This window comes from Mesocricetus auratus, unplaced genomic scaffold (genome assembly GCF_017639785.1).
Source record: "Mesocricetus auratus isolate SY011 unplaced genomic scaffold, BCM_Maur_2.0 Super-Scaffold_100015, whole genome shotgun sequence".
Lineage (NCBI taxonomy): Eukaryota > Metazoa > Chordata > Mammalia > Rodentia > Cricetidae > Mesocricetus > Mesocricetus auratus.
Window position 1 is genome coordinate 26,423,707 of NW_024429198.1, and position 15,833 is coordinate 26,439,539.

Here is a 15,833-nt window from a genome sequence, read left to right on the forward strand (position 1 = left end):
ATGTCAGGGTAGGACTTTTAACTCTGCTCCGTGATTTTTTTCTTTCTTTCTTTCTTAAAAGTCTATGTCCCTGATTTACCTCCTTCACGGTATGGATTCCAGCATTCGTAGGACAACTATTTTTCTAGCTGTGGAGTCTGATACATGTATGGTTCACAAGGTTTGTCAACACAGGGGAACACGGAGATTTACGTGTTGTATTATTTACAAATGCTGGGTATTAAGCCAAAGCTTCCTTCATTCTAGGAACTTAACTTTACCCCCAAGATAGTTCCCGTTCCTCTCGGTACTTTGTATTTTTGAGACAAGGCCTCTATAAACTTCCCAGGCCCCCTTGAATTTATAATCCTTTCGTGTCAAACCGGATGAAACCACCAAGGCTGGTTTCGAAAATCATCTTCAAGTGATAGGCCTCCTACTTCAGCCTCTTGCTTCCTTATTTTAATGACGCGAATGCCAAGTTTCCATGAGGGCAGCACGGTTTTATAATCAGTAGGCGACTTTTAAAACGACAGTGTGATCAGACGTAACTACTAAACTTTCCCGCCAAAGTCTGACGTTCGAACAGGTCCTGTTTCCAAGGACTTTAAAATCAGGCTGACTGCGTGCAGTCAGTGCACCGGGCTTGTTTCTCTCCATCCTCCTCGGCAGATAGGAGGGAGCACACAGGATTCTGGGAAATGTAGTCCGGCTCACTGTGACGTCACAAACAGTCGCTCTGCGAACCGCACTTCCGCATCCCTTCTGCAGACATTCGTCCTCCCCTAAGTTCGCTGGTGTTGGGTCCTGCTCCTCGCTCTCGGTCGGATCTCTAACATGGAGGTTGGTCCAAGGTGCAGCGCAGCCCGAGGCACTGTGCGGGGTGCGAGGGTCCGCTGGGAGGGTGCGTTCCTGGGCTGGGCCAGAGGCGGGGAGGGAAGAGGACCTGGAGATGCTGTGCTGACCTAGGCTGGGCCACTGAGCCTGAATGCGGGTCTGGGCTGGGGAGAGCAGGATGGGGGTGGAGCTGTGAGGGAAAGCTTTGTTAGGACGCGCCTGCCAGAGTCCTATGTGCGCTTCTGGGGTAGGGCAGATGGCCCTGTAGCCCGGAGTGTGGAATGGTGGAAGGAGCAGTATTGCCCCCCGCAGGGTTGCCTAGCGCACTGCCTGCGCTTGAGATGTTATAGGAACCCACTTGCAGCCTGGCGGGGGTGGGGAGGTGTGAAACGTGCTCTCCCTAGCTGACTCATGCTCATTTGTCTGCTGGCAGGTGTCTCAGGACTTCTAGAACAAGTGGAGATCTGGCCCCTGCTGGACTTTATGGCCGGCCTAATACTCTTGGTTTGAGTTGGTAGAAGTTTCCAGGGACAGAGTTCTGTTAAGAAGATTGGTGTGTGGGATGTTAGTCCCGTTGTTTTGGAATAAATTATTAGATTTCTGGACTGTTGTTTTGAAAGGGAGTCAGTCCTTCGTGGCCACCTCTGTGATCACAGTTCTCATACTTGACACGCCCATATAGAGACGTATAAACGTCCTGAAGGAGAAGGTTTGAGCTTTGCATCATTCTAGCAATCATGGATCCTGTATCACAGAGTGGAAAATAGTAGAAAATAATCCAATTATGTCAGGGATTGTGTGATATCAGAAGTTTGAACTCCTTTTCAGACACAAGTGATGAGTTGATGGGAAGGTAGAGGTGCCTAGTGACTTCAGGGAGGGGACTTGAGTGTCTCTGGGGAGGAGAAGTGACCCTGCATACCTAACAGGCTTTATGTTGCTCTTTAGTCATGAGCTTTTGTTCTATCTCAGGTACACTGCAGGGTCTAAACTGCCTAGCAGCTACCCTGTCACTGCCCCCAAATGTGGCATCCAGGCTCCCTGATGCTCCCCAGTCTTCTGGAAACATTTGCCCAAATATTCACACAGGGTCAGGAAGATTTGAAGAACTATTGCTCACTCCGGGTTCTCTGATTTGTACATAGTAGACTCCTCAGGCTATCTTTTGTATAGTTTCATAGTTCACAACACTTTAAGTCAAGCCAAGCGTTTGTGTGGCATTAAAGTCTATTAAAAAGAAACGTGGACTTTAAATCCCATCTTCAATACTGATATTTCTGTTGACTATGTAACTATGAGTAAAATACAGACACTTCCTAGTTATCATCACTAGTCCCCAGGACAAGAATAGCATTATGTTTTACATTATTTAAAGTGGCAAGAGTACACTGCCATGTGCATCAAAACTGGTTTCCTACAAGATAGGGATGATGCAGCAGTATGCGCTCATATAACTCAAGACCTTTCGGGTGTACAACTTAAACACAGCTGTGAATGAAAGCAAAAAACCAACCAACCAACCAACCAAACAAACAAACAAAAAAACAAAACTGAAACCTGCATCCATATTGTGAAGTGAAGACAGGGAATTAGGAGTTCAGGGTCCTCCTTTATATCATAGATTATCCAACACCAATTTATGCTAAATGAGATTATGTATCAAAAAATGTTTTTAAAAACAGTGTATGGAACTACTTATGGCTCTAATTAATCACTTGACGTAGCCCCATTGAACTGACAGAAATCTGCCTAATTGACACTGACTTTCAAAGTGTATTCTTGAGAAGGTCTATTGGCTGTATTTGAGGTATAATTTAAAATTCTCCAAAAAACAAGCTTTAGTTAGAGGCATTACATTTTGGTGGTTAGATTATTGTTTGTAGTTACTGTGTGAGGGAGGATTCTGTTCTTTGCCTTGATTAAATATTCCTCCATATTTGCAGGGGATGTTAACTATCTTTGGTTGTTAATTTGTTTTAGTTTCTGTGAGGACCTCATGGTGTTTTCTTCTGGTTTTCCCTGAACTGTTCGCATTTGAGCTCCTCAGACGTCTACTCGGAGATTTCAGTCATTTCTCATTTCTCTCTTCAGCTCTCTGCTGGTGCAGCCCTCAGTGGTTTGCACTCTTCTTTCTGTGTCCCTGGGATCCTTCCCCAGTCTTTACGCCACAGGGTTAGCTGTGTATGGAAGGCTTCTTTACATGTAGCCAGAACAGAACCCCAGTTCTGCATGTGAAAATGACGGACACACCTTCCACTGTCCTTCACATGTGTTATTGCCACAGCCAGCTAGGAACCAAACTGCTAATGTGAGGTATTTTTCCTCTAGTATTTCATGCTCTGTCCTTTCCCCTCCCTTTCCTTACAGACCGTTTATTTTTATTCTTAATGTTGTTGTGAATGACCACCTAGAAGAAAGAATTGCTGGTTTTTTTTTTTTTAACTCAAGTAGTACCTTGTTATGTTAGGCATGTCATTCTTGGAAAATGATGAAGCGAAATTATGCTGGATGATAGCATTCAGTTACTGGTGATCTCTGTGACATATGTCCGAGGCCATGGGAAAAATAATAGAAGGTATTTAGAAAGATTTAAGTAGGAGTCAGTCAAAAAACATATATGCAAAGAATAAGAGTGAGTACAGGTTTTCATCATGTACTCCATTTCAGCTGTAAATATTTCTGTCAGTGAGCCCCTCCATAGTTGTTTTCAAATGCAGTAGTGTATTGTGAGTTGAGAAATTATGTGTGCTTGTCTAGACTCTCTCAAAGACTGTAATTGTTCCCTTTGAGGTAAGTACATAAAAATTATGGATGAGAGTATGAGCCCCAACTGTTTACAGGATGGACTGCACTTAATATTTCATTAAGAACATGCAATAACAGTGTGCTGGGTATTTTAAACATCAGTCACACCGAGACAGCTGTCATTGATATTAGAAGTAGTAGTCTAAATAAATTTACAGTTCACATTTCTAGTAAAGATATGGCATTTGGTCTCCCCTGGTCTTTTCTGGGCTCCATTTACACACTCTGAGTCATATTATTGCAAAATGTGTTGACTAAAAACAAAAATCAGTGATTGCTGTGTGACACTTTTATGTTGGTCAGTGTCAGGAGGAAGAGAGGCCTGAGCAGCCACTCATGAATGAAGGCCCTGGTGAAGTTAGATAATAGGAGGAAGAAGCTTATGGAGTTATACCCCAGAGTAGTGGCTGTAGGTAACGTATACTTCAGATGTTTGGAAAACATTGTAAGCAGAGAAAAAAGTATTTGACCAGCCTAGCATATGAAACTGGTTTGAAGACTATGTAAAGTACACCTGTAGCAATTACTGCAAAATTAAAATCAACATTTCTCATGTTTTTTATATTTAATCATTGAAAGGAAAAATATTATCATTGCTCTCATAGATTATTTTAGGAATTCTATGTGATAAGAAAAAAAACTGAAATGAGGAAATTTTGAAGAGAAAATAGCAAGTAGCATAACAAGTTACAATCCTTGACCTCCAGTTACCAAGGCATAGTTATGAGCTCAATGCCTGTTGTAGGATTACAGCAGATACACAAATAGCTCTCTGAAAAAGGAAAGCCAAAAAAAAAAAAAAAAAAAGGAAAGGGGGGTGGGACAAGTTAGAGTGGTGTCCAGTGTATTTTCAATCTTCAAATATTGTTATTACTACACTGACGAATTTGTGAATTTTTTGAAATACTTATGATTCCAGTTTGTCTGTGAGTTCATCCTTTACTGATCTACCTCATGGCTGCTCCATCTCATGTCTTCTTGATGTACTGACTTTAGCATCACTATTGAATTCTCTATAGATTCAGTAACCTAGACCCTCCCAGAGCTGCCGCATCAGAATCTACATTTTTCCTTGCATTTCACATTCATGGTTAATAACTACCTTTTCCCTCACCATGACTTTTCTCCTGTGAGAAATGTATACATGTGTGGTTATAAAACATGCACAAGACAAATACAGTATTTATTTCCATTTTATGTTTCCTTTTTTTTTTTTTGGTTTTTCAAGACAGGGTTTCTCTGCTAGCCTCGAACTCACAGAGATCCACCTGCCTCTGGCTCCCGAGTGCTGGGATTAAAGGCGTGCGCCGCCAACGCCCGGCTCATTTTATGTTTCCTAAAAGTCAAATATCCACAAGAGATAATAGGTTCTTTGCATTCTCTTTGCTGGAAGATAGGTTAAGGGTGACCATGTGTGACCAAAGATGAGATTCTATGGCCATTTCAGACAGATCTTAGGAATGTTACTTGTAGGCAGATTTTTCTCTGTGTTCCTGCAGCCTCACCCAAATAACCAGGCTGAGACTTAAATTATAAATGCTTGGCCAATATCTTAGGCTTGTCTCCAGCCAGCTCTCACAATTTAAATTCACCCATTTCTATTAATCTATGTGCTACCCAAAACTGACTTACCTCATCTATGAACTTTCCGTGTTGCTTCCTCCAAGTTTGGCTCAAGACTCCTGAAACCCTGCTCTTCCCAGTGAAAATCCTGCCTAGCTATCAGCCATTCAGCTTTGTAGTAAGTCAATCCAAGTGACAAGCCTTCACAGTGTACAAAAGGATTATTCCATTGTAGTTACTTGCCTATGTGTGAAGCACTTCTAGCTTTGGTTTTAGCCTGAACACAATTTAGAATTGTACTCATAAGCACAAGATAGTGGTGTTTTATGTTATTATTATCGTTTTAATTTAATATGTACAGTAATCATTTATTTTTATTTCAGGAAATGCTATCATTCAGGGATGTGGCCATTGATTTCTCTGCAGAAGAATGGGAATGCCTGGACCTTGCTCAATGGAATCTGTACAGGGATGTGATGTTGGAGAATTACAGCAACCTCGTGTTCCTGGGTAAGGATTGCATTCATAAGTGAACTCTTATTTCATCACCAACCTGTGACTTCCTCCGTGTGTAGAACATCCCAAGGGAATTTGTGCAGTAACTTTTGTATATCTACTTTAATGGAAAAATTAGGGGAATTGCTGATAGTCTAAGAACATATTTTACTTCTTTTGTTTTTAATGTAGATTTTTGATTGTTTTTGTTTGTTAGCTTTTTAATATGCTTCCTTCATTCTAGTTGTAATTCTATAAACTCAGTATTGTGAGGAATGGAGCATACATGTTGAAGAGAATGTTTCACCCTTCAGATTTCATATGTACTTTGTTGTTGAAGCTAGGGATTGAAGGATTATAAATTACTCCTACAGGCTGGAGAAATGGCTCAGAGGTTAAGAGCACTGACTGTTCTTCCAAGGGTCCTGAGTACAATTCCCAGAAACCACATGGTGGCTCACAACCATCTGTAATGAGATCTGGTGCCCTCTTCTGACCTGCAGGCATACATGCAGGCATACTGTATATATAATAAATAAATCTTTAAAAAAATAAATTACTCCTACATATTCTATACATGTTTCTCAGGAATCATTTCTTGAACTAATTTTCTACAATTCTTTATAAGCTCAATAATGGAATAGTATGCTAATTCCCAGTAAAAAACACTAACAGTGATGTTCCCTTTTCCCCTAAACAGGTCTTGCCTCATGTAAGCCATACCTGGTCACTTTTCTAGAGCAAAGACAAGGGCCTTCAGATGTGAAGAAACAAGAAGCTACAACCATACACCCAGGTGTGTAGGAATGAGGGGGACAGAGGACAGAGTGGGAGGTCAGAGGTCCAACAAAACCCAGGCTTTATCCTGAGCATTGGTGGAATCATTTTTAAGGATCTTCTTCCGTCTTTTGCTGTTACAGAAGGGCATTAAGTCTCTAAGCTTTGTTCTTCCCCTCCAGTGAGTCAGAGTTCTTAATTTTTCTGAGTTTATATTGTAACTGACTTTTTACTGTCTTCCAACCCTCTGAAAATTTCCACATATTCCTAAAGACCTGTAAGTGCAGTAACTTTAAACATGAATTTCTTCCATGTCATGTACATCATTGTTAATTACAAATATCTCATCAAGCTGTGAATGACTATGCTGTATTCTAATGATTTTTTTTCCTATGACATGCTTGGTGTCAAATTAAAATGGATTCCCTTTGTGGATATAGCATTCTAAATAAAAACTGCACATCTAGAAGCATATTTTTAATGACCATCAGTAGGTCTTCCGAATTTTGTGGACTCACTAATCTTTTTCTTATTTTGCAGTTATACTCTAAGTTTCTAAATTATATCTTCACATGCAGCCTATATATTTCTGTAAGTGGATTGTCCAATGCTAAGCACTTCAAGACAATGTAAATATGTCAGCATTAGTCCTGTGAACATAAGTATTGTATATTTCCACTTCATGGGCAAATATGAGTCTCATGCTTTCATGTCTTTTATATTGTTATTCAATTGTTTTATTTCATGAATGAGTACAAATAGTCTAGCTTTATGAAATACTCATTGACAGTAATGTTGCCTTTAGCAAAAGTCTGTCATTTAAACACGGACTTCAAAGTTTTTCACAAGTCTGTATCAGGAATTTATTTCCTTGTTAGGCAAATGTAGCATAAAATACTATCTTCAGCTCATAAACACTATTATTTCACAGTGTTATAGATAATAAACTTCTTAGGAAACAAATCTTTTCAAATTGACGACAATCGATACAACATGCAGATACTGAAGTTTGGCTACCGTAGTTGAGTGAGAATGTCTCCCTGTGGATTCCTGTCTTTGGACCCCTGGTCCCAGTTGATGGTGTAGCCTTGCTAGATGCAGTACATGACTAGGAGTCATGGTAAAATCCTTTCAGAGTAAAAATCCTGCCTCTGCTGTTGGTTGGTTCTTCTGCTTCATGGCTTGCACCACACCATGAGCCGCAGCTTCTGCTCCAGCCACCGTGCCTGCTATTTGCCTTCATATGGTCCTCCATGATGGACTCATATTGTTCCGGAACCATAAGCTCAAGTTAAATCTTCCATCTGTAAGCTACCTTGGCCCTGGTAATTTATCACAGCAACAGAAAATTACCCAATATAGATAACGTTAAAATTTTTTGTCTGGTCAAACAATTTGTCTGGTGGAATTATTTCTCTTAGCATAATCCCTTAAGAAGTTTTTATTGTTATTGATGGTACAACTTCCTTAGCCATTTAAGTTTGGATATTGACTTCAATATTTCAGTATTCTTTGTTGTCTTCATCTTTTCAGTAGAAGTTCATATTGTTTTTATCTACAATATTTTCTGAATCCATTATAGTGAATATAGGTTTGGAAATGTATATTATAGTTTCTCATTTGAATGAGAAGTATGAATAACAGTTTCCATATTAAAGATAAGCACTGAAAATATAAAGAATGTTACTTGGATTTTATTCATATCTCAACCTTTACTCACTAGGGGGAACGCCCTATAAATGTCAAGAATTTGACAAGGCCTTTGATTGGAACTCACTCCTTATTCAACACCAGAGAATTCATCCTGTGGAGAAACCCTACAAATGTGAAGAATGTGGTAAGGTCTTTAGTGCTCACTCAGCACTCTCTGTACACCAGAGACTTCATACAGGAGAGAAACCCTACAAGTGTGAGGAGTGTGGCAAGGCCTTTAGTACTCGCTCAGCCCTTTATATACACAAGAAAATTCATTCTGGAGAAAAACCCTACAAGTGTGAAGAATGTGCAAAAGCATTTTATTTCCCTTCATTACTTAAGCAACATCAAAGAACTCATTCTGCAGAGAATCTCTGCAAGTGTGAAGAGTGTGGCAAAGCATTTTATTTGCCTTCATTCCTTAAGCAACATCAAAGAATTCATTCTGCAGAAAATCCTTACAGGTGTGAAGAATGTGGTAAAGCCTTTTCATATCCCTCAACCCTAAAGCAACATCAAAGAATTCATTCTGGAGAGAAGCCGTACCGTTGTGAAGAATGTGGCAAAGCCTTCCGTAGATCTACATACTTTCACCAACACCAAAGAATTCATACTGGAGAGAAACCCTACCAGTGTGAAGAGTGTGGGAAAACATTTTACTATCGTTCAAACCTGAAGGGACATCAAATTATTCATTCTGGAGTGAAGCCCTTCAAGTGTGAAGTGTGTGGCAGCATGTTTAGAACTAGCTCGGACCTTTCTAAGCACCAGAGAATTCATGCAGAGGTGAAGCTCTACAGCTGTGAGGAGTGTGGGAAAGCCTTCTCTACACATTCGTACCTCATTCGGCACAAATTAGGCCATTCTAGAGAGAAACCATACAAATGTGAAGAGTGTGGCAAAACATTTTGTTATCCTTCAATCCTTAAGGAACATCAAAGAATTCATTCCGGGGTGAAACCCTACAACTGTGAAATATGTGGCAGTATGTTTAGAACTCGCTCAGAACTTTCTAAACACCAAAGGATTCATGCAGAGGTGAAGCTCTACAGCTGTGAGGAGTGTGGGAAAGCCTTCTCTACACATTCGTACCTTATGCGGCATAGACTTGGTCATTCTGGAGAGAAACCTTACAAATGTGAAGAATGTGGGAAATCATACAGCTACCCTTCACTCCTAAAGGAACATCAAAGAATTCATTCTCAAAATCCCTACAAGTGTGACGTGTGTGGGAAGGTCTTTTGTACTCGCTCAGGACGTTCTAAACACCAGAGAATTCATACTGGAGAGAAACCTTACAAGTGTGAAGAGTGTGGAAAAGGCTTTTCTACTCATTCATACCTTACTCTGCACAAATTACTCCATACTGAAGAGAAACCATACAAATGGGAAGAATGTGGCGAGGTATTTTATACTTGCTGAAGATTTAGTAAATACCAATAAATTCACGCTGGAGAGAAACTCCACAAATGTAAATAATGTGTCAAAATGTTACTTCAGGCTTTGAACAACACCAAAAAACTTCATTCTGAAGAGAAACCTTACCTTTATTAATCTTTAAGGCGTCATTAAACTCAAGGTCCTTCCTGCTGTAGAGAAACCCTACAGATGTGAAGGATGTGGCAGAATGTTTTTCTGTACTTCAAACTTTAACATCAAAGGGCTCATTCTCAAGAGAACCCCTTCAAGTGACAAGGTAGTGTGTGGTACCTTGAACTTTGTCTAAGGGAGGGTTTATTCTGGAGAGAAACTTTACACATGTGAAGAATTTGGAAAATCCCTTTGAACTCATTCATCCGTGACTCTGATCTTGGCAAAGTTCAGGATGTTTGTTTGTTAGGTTGTGGTCAGACCTGTTGGCTGTGGGAGGAACCACGTTTTTGGACTAAGACCCTGGATTGTATAAAAGGAGAAAGTGACCTGAGAACAACCATTCATCTGTCTTCTTCTGCTTCCTGACTGTTGAGGCGACAAGAGCTTCCGCTACTCCTGCCCAAACATTCTCCCTGTGATTCCCAGTGTCATGGTTTGAATGAGAAATGTACCCTGTAGTCTTAGGCGTCTGAACATTTGTTCCCTGTTTGGGGAGGATTTGGAGTAGGTCACTAGAGGTGAACTTTGAGATTAAAAAGCTCCCTCTGCATCCAGTTTGCTCTCTCTGCTTCCTGCTTGCTTTGAGGATGTGAACTCAGCTTCCTGCTTCAGCCATGCAGCTTCTTGCCATGCCCTCCATCTATCTTGGACTTTGATCCCTTCTGTACCATAAAGTCAAGTCATCCCTCCATAAGTTGCGTTGGTCATAGTGTATAATCACAACAGAAAAGTAACTAATAAAAACATTGCCCTTGTACCATGAGCAATATTAAACTGTTTCTTCTGACACTACTCATGTAACGGTATTTTATCATAACAAGAGAAAAAATAAGGCTGCAAACCAAAGAAAACCAGCAGTTTGTTATTTAATGCTATATACCATAATCTTATGCTCCTGTTTCCCTATTATCTTCTTTGTCCCTGTCTGATTACCTCATTCTTTTCCAAAAACTGTTTCTTACACACACACTCCACAGATGTAGTAACAGTAAAAATTTACTATGACATTTCTCTTTTTCTGCAGAATTTTGGTGCCACGTGTGGTATTCATGTTGGTGCAAATGTGGTATTTATAACACTTTATTGTTTAAATTTTTGTTTTTTGAGACAGTATCTGCATAGCCCTGGCTGTCCTAGAACTCATTCTTTAGGCCAGGCTGGCCTCTAACTCACAGAGATCCACCTGCCTCTGCCTCCACGTACTGTTTTGGATTTTTAAGATTAAGTTATTTTCTCATCAAGTTCAAATTGGTTTTTCTGTGGGATGAAATACACAGACCTATCACTGCATATGTACTTTGACCACCTCTAGTTGTTAAAAAGGCTGTTACACTACATGGTTTTGACATTTATGTAAAAAATTATTTTTAAAGTTTGTTGCCATATTGGTTCAAGTACATTTCTCACTTTACATTGGTCTATGCGGGTGGGTTTTCCTTTTGTTTTGGTGGTTGTGTTTTGTTTGTTTTTGTATGAGTACCTTGCAGCACCTTTCACTATGTCTATGTTGTATAGTTTGAGGTTAGGTAACGTGATTCAGCTGACTATTCTTTCTGTATAAATTATGTTGTCTGGGGTCTTTTGTGTTCCCAAATGAGTTATTTTTTTTCTAGTTTTATGGCGAATGTCACTGGAATTTTGCCCTGGATTGCATTGAGTGTGTAAATAGCTTTTATCCGTATTGCCAGTCTTAAGAATGTGAGCTCTGCCAATCCATGAACATGTAATATCTTTCTGTCATCTGTCTGGAAACTGTTTGCAGTATTTAAAATTTTTGCTAATAGTAGTTCCAGACTTGTCTCAGAAACAAAACAGAAAGAAGTCTTTCACCACCTTCATCAATGTTACCCCTATAAATATTTCCCCTTCCTCCTCTTTTCCTGCTCCTCCTCTTCCTCTTCTCTCTTCCTTGTCTCCCATTATGAATGGACATTTTTCCCTCAATTTCTTTCTCAGAAAGTCTGTTAGTGGTGTATATAAAGGCTAATGATTTTTGTATGCTGACTTTGTAAGCTGCTGTTTTAGGGAAAATATCAGATTCATAGGTTTTTGGTGATGTACATGAGGTCTTTTAAATAAAGAATCGTGTCATCTAAATATAGCGATAGTTTAACTTCAGATCAAATTTTTGTCCTTTTGTTCTCTCTATATTGTCTTAACTCTTTAGTTAACAGTTAGAGCATACTATCCAATCAGAATACAGATAGTAACCCTTGTCTCGTCTCAGCTTTTCCAGGGACTGTTTTCAATGTTTTTTCTCTACTTACTAAAGGTTGGCCATTCACTTGATATTCATTGCCTATATTATGTTGAGAGATGTTCCATTCATTCCTAGTTTCTACTTCAACATGTTTTGCAGTTCATGAGGTGCCTTTCCTACATTTATTGAAAGGCTCATGTGATTTATGTCTATTAATATTCTGCACTGTATGTTGATTTACATATGTTGAGACAACCATAGAAGGAAAAAAAAACCCGATTAGTTGTGAGAAGTTTTTAGGTTTTAGGGGTTTGGTTTGGTTTGGTTTGTATTTTGGTTTGTATTTTGTGCTGTGGTATTGGGGTGCATGTGTGTTTATATCTTTCTAATTTTGTTATTATGGTTATGCCAGCTCATTAGAATTAATTTGGTGATTCCTTCTGTTTCTTGGTCATTTCCTTTCAGTTATTCTTGGTAGTTTCTTCTGTTTCTGTTTTATGAAAGAATTTGAATGGTGTCATTTGATCTTTAAAGCTTGGTAGAATTTTGCAGTAAATCTATCTGTTCCTGGATTTTACTTTTTGGTCAGACTTAGTTATTGCTTCAGTATCCTTGTTGATATAGGACTGTTTAGGGTGTTTATATCTTCTGGCTTTATGTTCACTCAGTTGTATATATTTGGAATTATATACTCATTTCTTCTAACATTTCTAAATTTTTTGGAAAATTAAGTTTACAAAAGCTTTTATGATGGTTTTCTGTATTCCACTGGAGTCTGTGGTAACAACTCCCTTTTGTCTTCCATTAATTAGGTCTCAGTCTTCCTCTCTCTCTCCCTCTCTTTCTCCCTCCCCCCTCCCTCCCTGCCTTCCTCCCTCCCTCCCTCACCCCCTCTCTCCTTCTCTCACTCCCTCTCTCCCTCCCTCACTCACTCACTCTCTCCTTCTCTCACCCCCTCTCTCCCTCCCTCACTCCCTCCCCCTCCCTCCCTGCCTTCTTCCCTCCCTCCTTCACCCCCTCTCTCCCTCCCCTCTCCCTCACTCCCTCACCCCCTCTCTCCTTCTCTCACCCCCTCTCTCCCTCCCCCTCCCTCACTTCCTTTTCTCTTTCAGTTACTCCCTCTTTTCCACCATCACCCCCTATCTATCTCTGAGTGCTTCACTGGGAGTTACAGAATCTTGTCTATCTTGTGAGATAATCTGCTGTTTGTTTAGTATACTGTTCTTCAGGTCTCCAGTTGGTGAATTTTGGTCCTCATTTTTATTATTTTTAGTGTATATTGTTTATACTTCATGTCAACTTCTGTATTTTGGTTTGGCTTCTTTTCTCCAGCTTTGCAGTGCATCATTAGGTTATTTATTTGAGACCTCTCTTATAGTCAATTAAAAATCTTAGTGTAACTTTGCTCCTTAGGACTGCCTTCCTCTTGGATTTATTCACTGAGCCACTGTTCATTTAAAGATATATATTATTTAGTCACCAATCAGTTGTCCACTTTCTGAGGTTAGTCTTTCTGTTTCTACTTTAGTACGGTGTCCTCTGATAGGATGTGCAGGGTTCTTCCTTCCTTCCTTCCTTCCTTCCTTCCTTCCTTCCTTCCTTCCTTCCTTCCTTCCTTCCTTTCTTTCTTTTTTTCAAGTCCAACTGATATTTGGGCACCTTTGGAGTTTCTTACACAACTTGGATTTGGAGGTCTAGAAATCTGACTCAAAACAAATCTTGCTACATCTGTTTTTGAGTAACTAGACATACTTCTTCCTCTGCTCTACATTTTTCTTGTCTTTTAGGTGGCCTTCTCAATTTATGTGCATCATTTACATGTCACCTTAAGTCAATTAGTTCTGTCAAAGTCTTTCCACCTTATAATGATCTTGCCCAAACAAAGGTCTCAGCAAAGCCACTAAAGCTGCATACTAGTCTCCAGATCCCTGAAGAATCAACCTGCTTTTTTAAGTCCTCTGTGAACATAGTTCTATTCATTTTCCCAATGAACTGGGCTTCAAACACAGTCTATGTTGTTCCGGGGTCCCGTGGTAGTGACCATAGCTGTCTGTGGTCCTCTAGCGGCTGGTATTTATGGGCGCCTCAGATAAAGTGGCTAGGGGTTTCTAATGGCTCTAATAAGCCAGTCCATCCGGGATGCCTTCCTAATGAAGCCTTTGCCTTAGGGAAAGACGAGTAGGTGTGTTATTCTGTTTTCCTGCATCCGCAGCAGTCAGACTGAGCGCTTTAAGGAAAGACGAGTAGGTACATTGTTCTGTTCTCTGCGTCCGAAGCAGTCACACTGACCCTGTCCACCTAAAGATGTCCCCAGCATCACTATCCAGGTTGTCACAGATTCTTTAATTTCTCATGTAAAAGTCTTCCGTAGTTTCAGTTCTTGTGCTGAGTATTTCCTGATTACACTACTTTCATTTATGGACCATTATTTGCCTCCACCTACATATTGGATCACAGCTTTTGAGGATGTTTGCTGTGTTTTGTTACAAAGTTGGGACCTGAGGGATACAGATGATCCACTTTTACCATCTCCTTTTGGCCTCCAAGCTGTAAGAAAGGGCAAGCCAGGAAGCCTCCTCATCCTCTCTTTTGTCTAATTTATTTGTCAGATCAGAGGCCAATGTGCAGGATGCTGTCCCAACTTCCTTTCTTCTTACAAGTCCTTCTTTAAAGAAAGAAGTTCTTGCTTCATTCCCATTGCAGCCTTATATACTTTTCTTATTATACACAACAGAGGCTAGCCAACCTCTGCAGCTGCTTGCCAACAGTCTTGGCTTCTGCAGTCATAGTCTGCAGCGTTGCCTTTAACTATTTTCCAGACATACCCATATTCAAGTAGTGGACTCCTTAGGTAGAGTCAAGTCCCACTACTGATTCTAGGTCAAGAGTCAGTACACTCAGCACTCCAGTTCAAGACCAATCAGCAGTGAACACAGATCCATGTCTCTCTCCCTTAGAAAAGAAAGAGGAAGAAAGTTCCTTGTAGTGAACACTTGGCGTCCACTCTGAAAACCATGCATGGAAGGGTGAAGTTCTGCTTCAGTAGTCATAAAAATAAATGAAAAATTCTTAAATAGCTTAAAGCATGACTGAATGTATGAACTGAGGAAGTGATGGATAGATAGAAAGATACTAAGATAGACTTTGGAAGTTTCTTTGCATGAAAATACCAAAAAACAGGAGTCCTTCCCCCCCCCCCCACCGGGTCTTATCGTGGAATGTGATGTGTGGAGCAGTCTGTTTTCAGAGCCACACTGATCCTCCTGTGTGCCTGTTGCTGGGAGTTAAGGTGTGTTTTGTTGGAAATATTTGATTGCACGTATGTCACTGTGATTGGCTTACTAAGAATGGCCAATATCTAAGCAGGCTTTTGGGGGCAGAGAAGATGCTGCAGAGAGAAAGAAGGGCCGGGTCACAAGGAGATGCCAAGGACACAGAGCAAGCAGCAAGTGCTTTACAAAGTAAAGGTACCTTGGCCACATAAAAGAACATGGATTTAAAAAGAGATGGGCTAATGTAAATTATAGGAACTACTTAGAGACAAGCCTAAGCTATCTGATCTTCATAACTAATAAGAAGTCTCCGTGTTGTGATTTGGGAGCTGGCTGGTAGGACAGTTTCAGACTTAATACAGTGCTCCACCATGCCTGGCCTAGAAATCGGGAGTTTAGCCTGCTTTAAGGATTCTGAACAGCCCTCTGGTCAATCACCTACACAGTGTTCACACGGAAATTGTTTTTCTAGCTTTGAAACTGACTCATCTATGGCTCACACAGTATGTTAATACGTAAGATCAAGGGATCTGTATAATATGTATGTACATATTATTGAAATCCTGCCTGCTGTCAAGGAATGGGCTCCAGAACTGGCCACCTTTCTATCACTACGG

General features: G+C 40.2%; 1 protein-coding gene across 1 annotated transcript; it reads left to right on the forward strand.

The window, feature by feature from the left end:
- The first annotated feature begins 687 nt into the window (after window positions 1–687).
- Window positions 688–10,507, forward strand: LOC101837917 (zinc finger protein 728-like). The gene is made up of 4 exons (XM_040757706.1): window positions 688–822; window positions 5,568–5,694; window positions 6,380–6,475; window positions 8,180–10,507. The coding sequence occupies exons 1-4, from the start codon at window positions 817–819 to the stop codon at window positions 9,571–9,573; spliced, it is 1,623 nt and encodes a 540-aa protein (XP_040613640.1). The 5' UTR covers window positions 688–816; the 3' UTR covers window positions 9,574–10,507.
- The last annotated feature ends 5,326 nt before the right edge of the window (window positions 10,508–15,833 follow it).

Excerpts from the sequence above, each read along its gene's own strand:
- LOC101837917 (XM_040757706.1), top strand. Across the intron at positions 5,695-6,379 it reads CAGCAACCTCGTGTTCCTGG|GTCTTGCCTCATGTAAGCCA; the intron begins GTAAGGATTGCA and ends TCCCCTAAACAG. Across the intron at positions 6,476-8,179 it reads AGCTACAACCATACACCCAG|GGGGAACGCCCTATAAATGT; the intron begins GTGTGTAGGAAT and ends TTTACTCACTAG.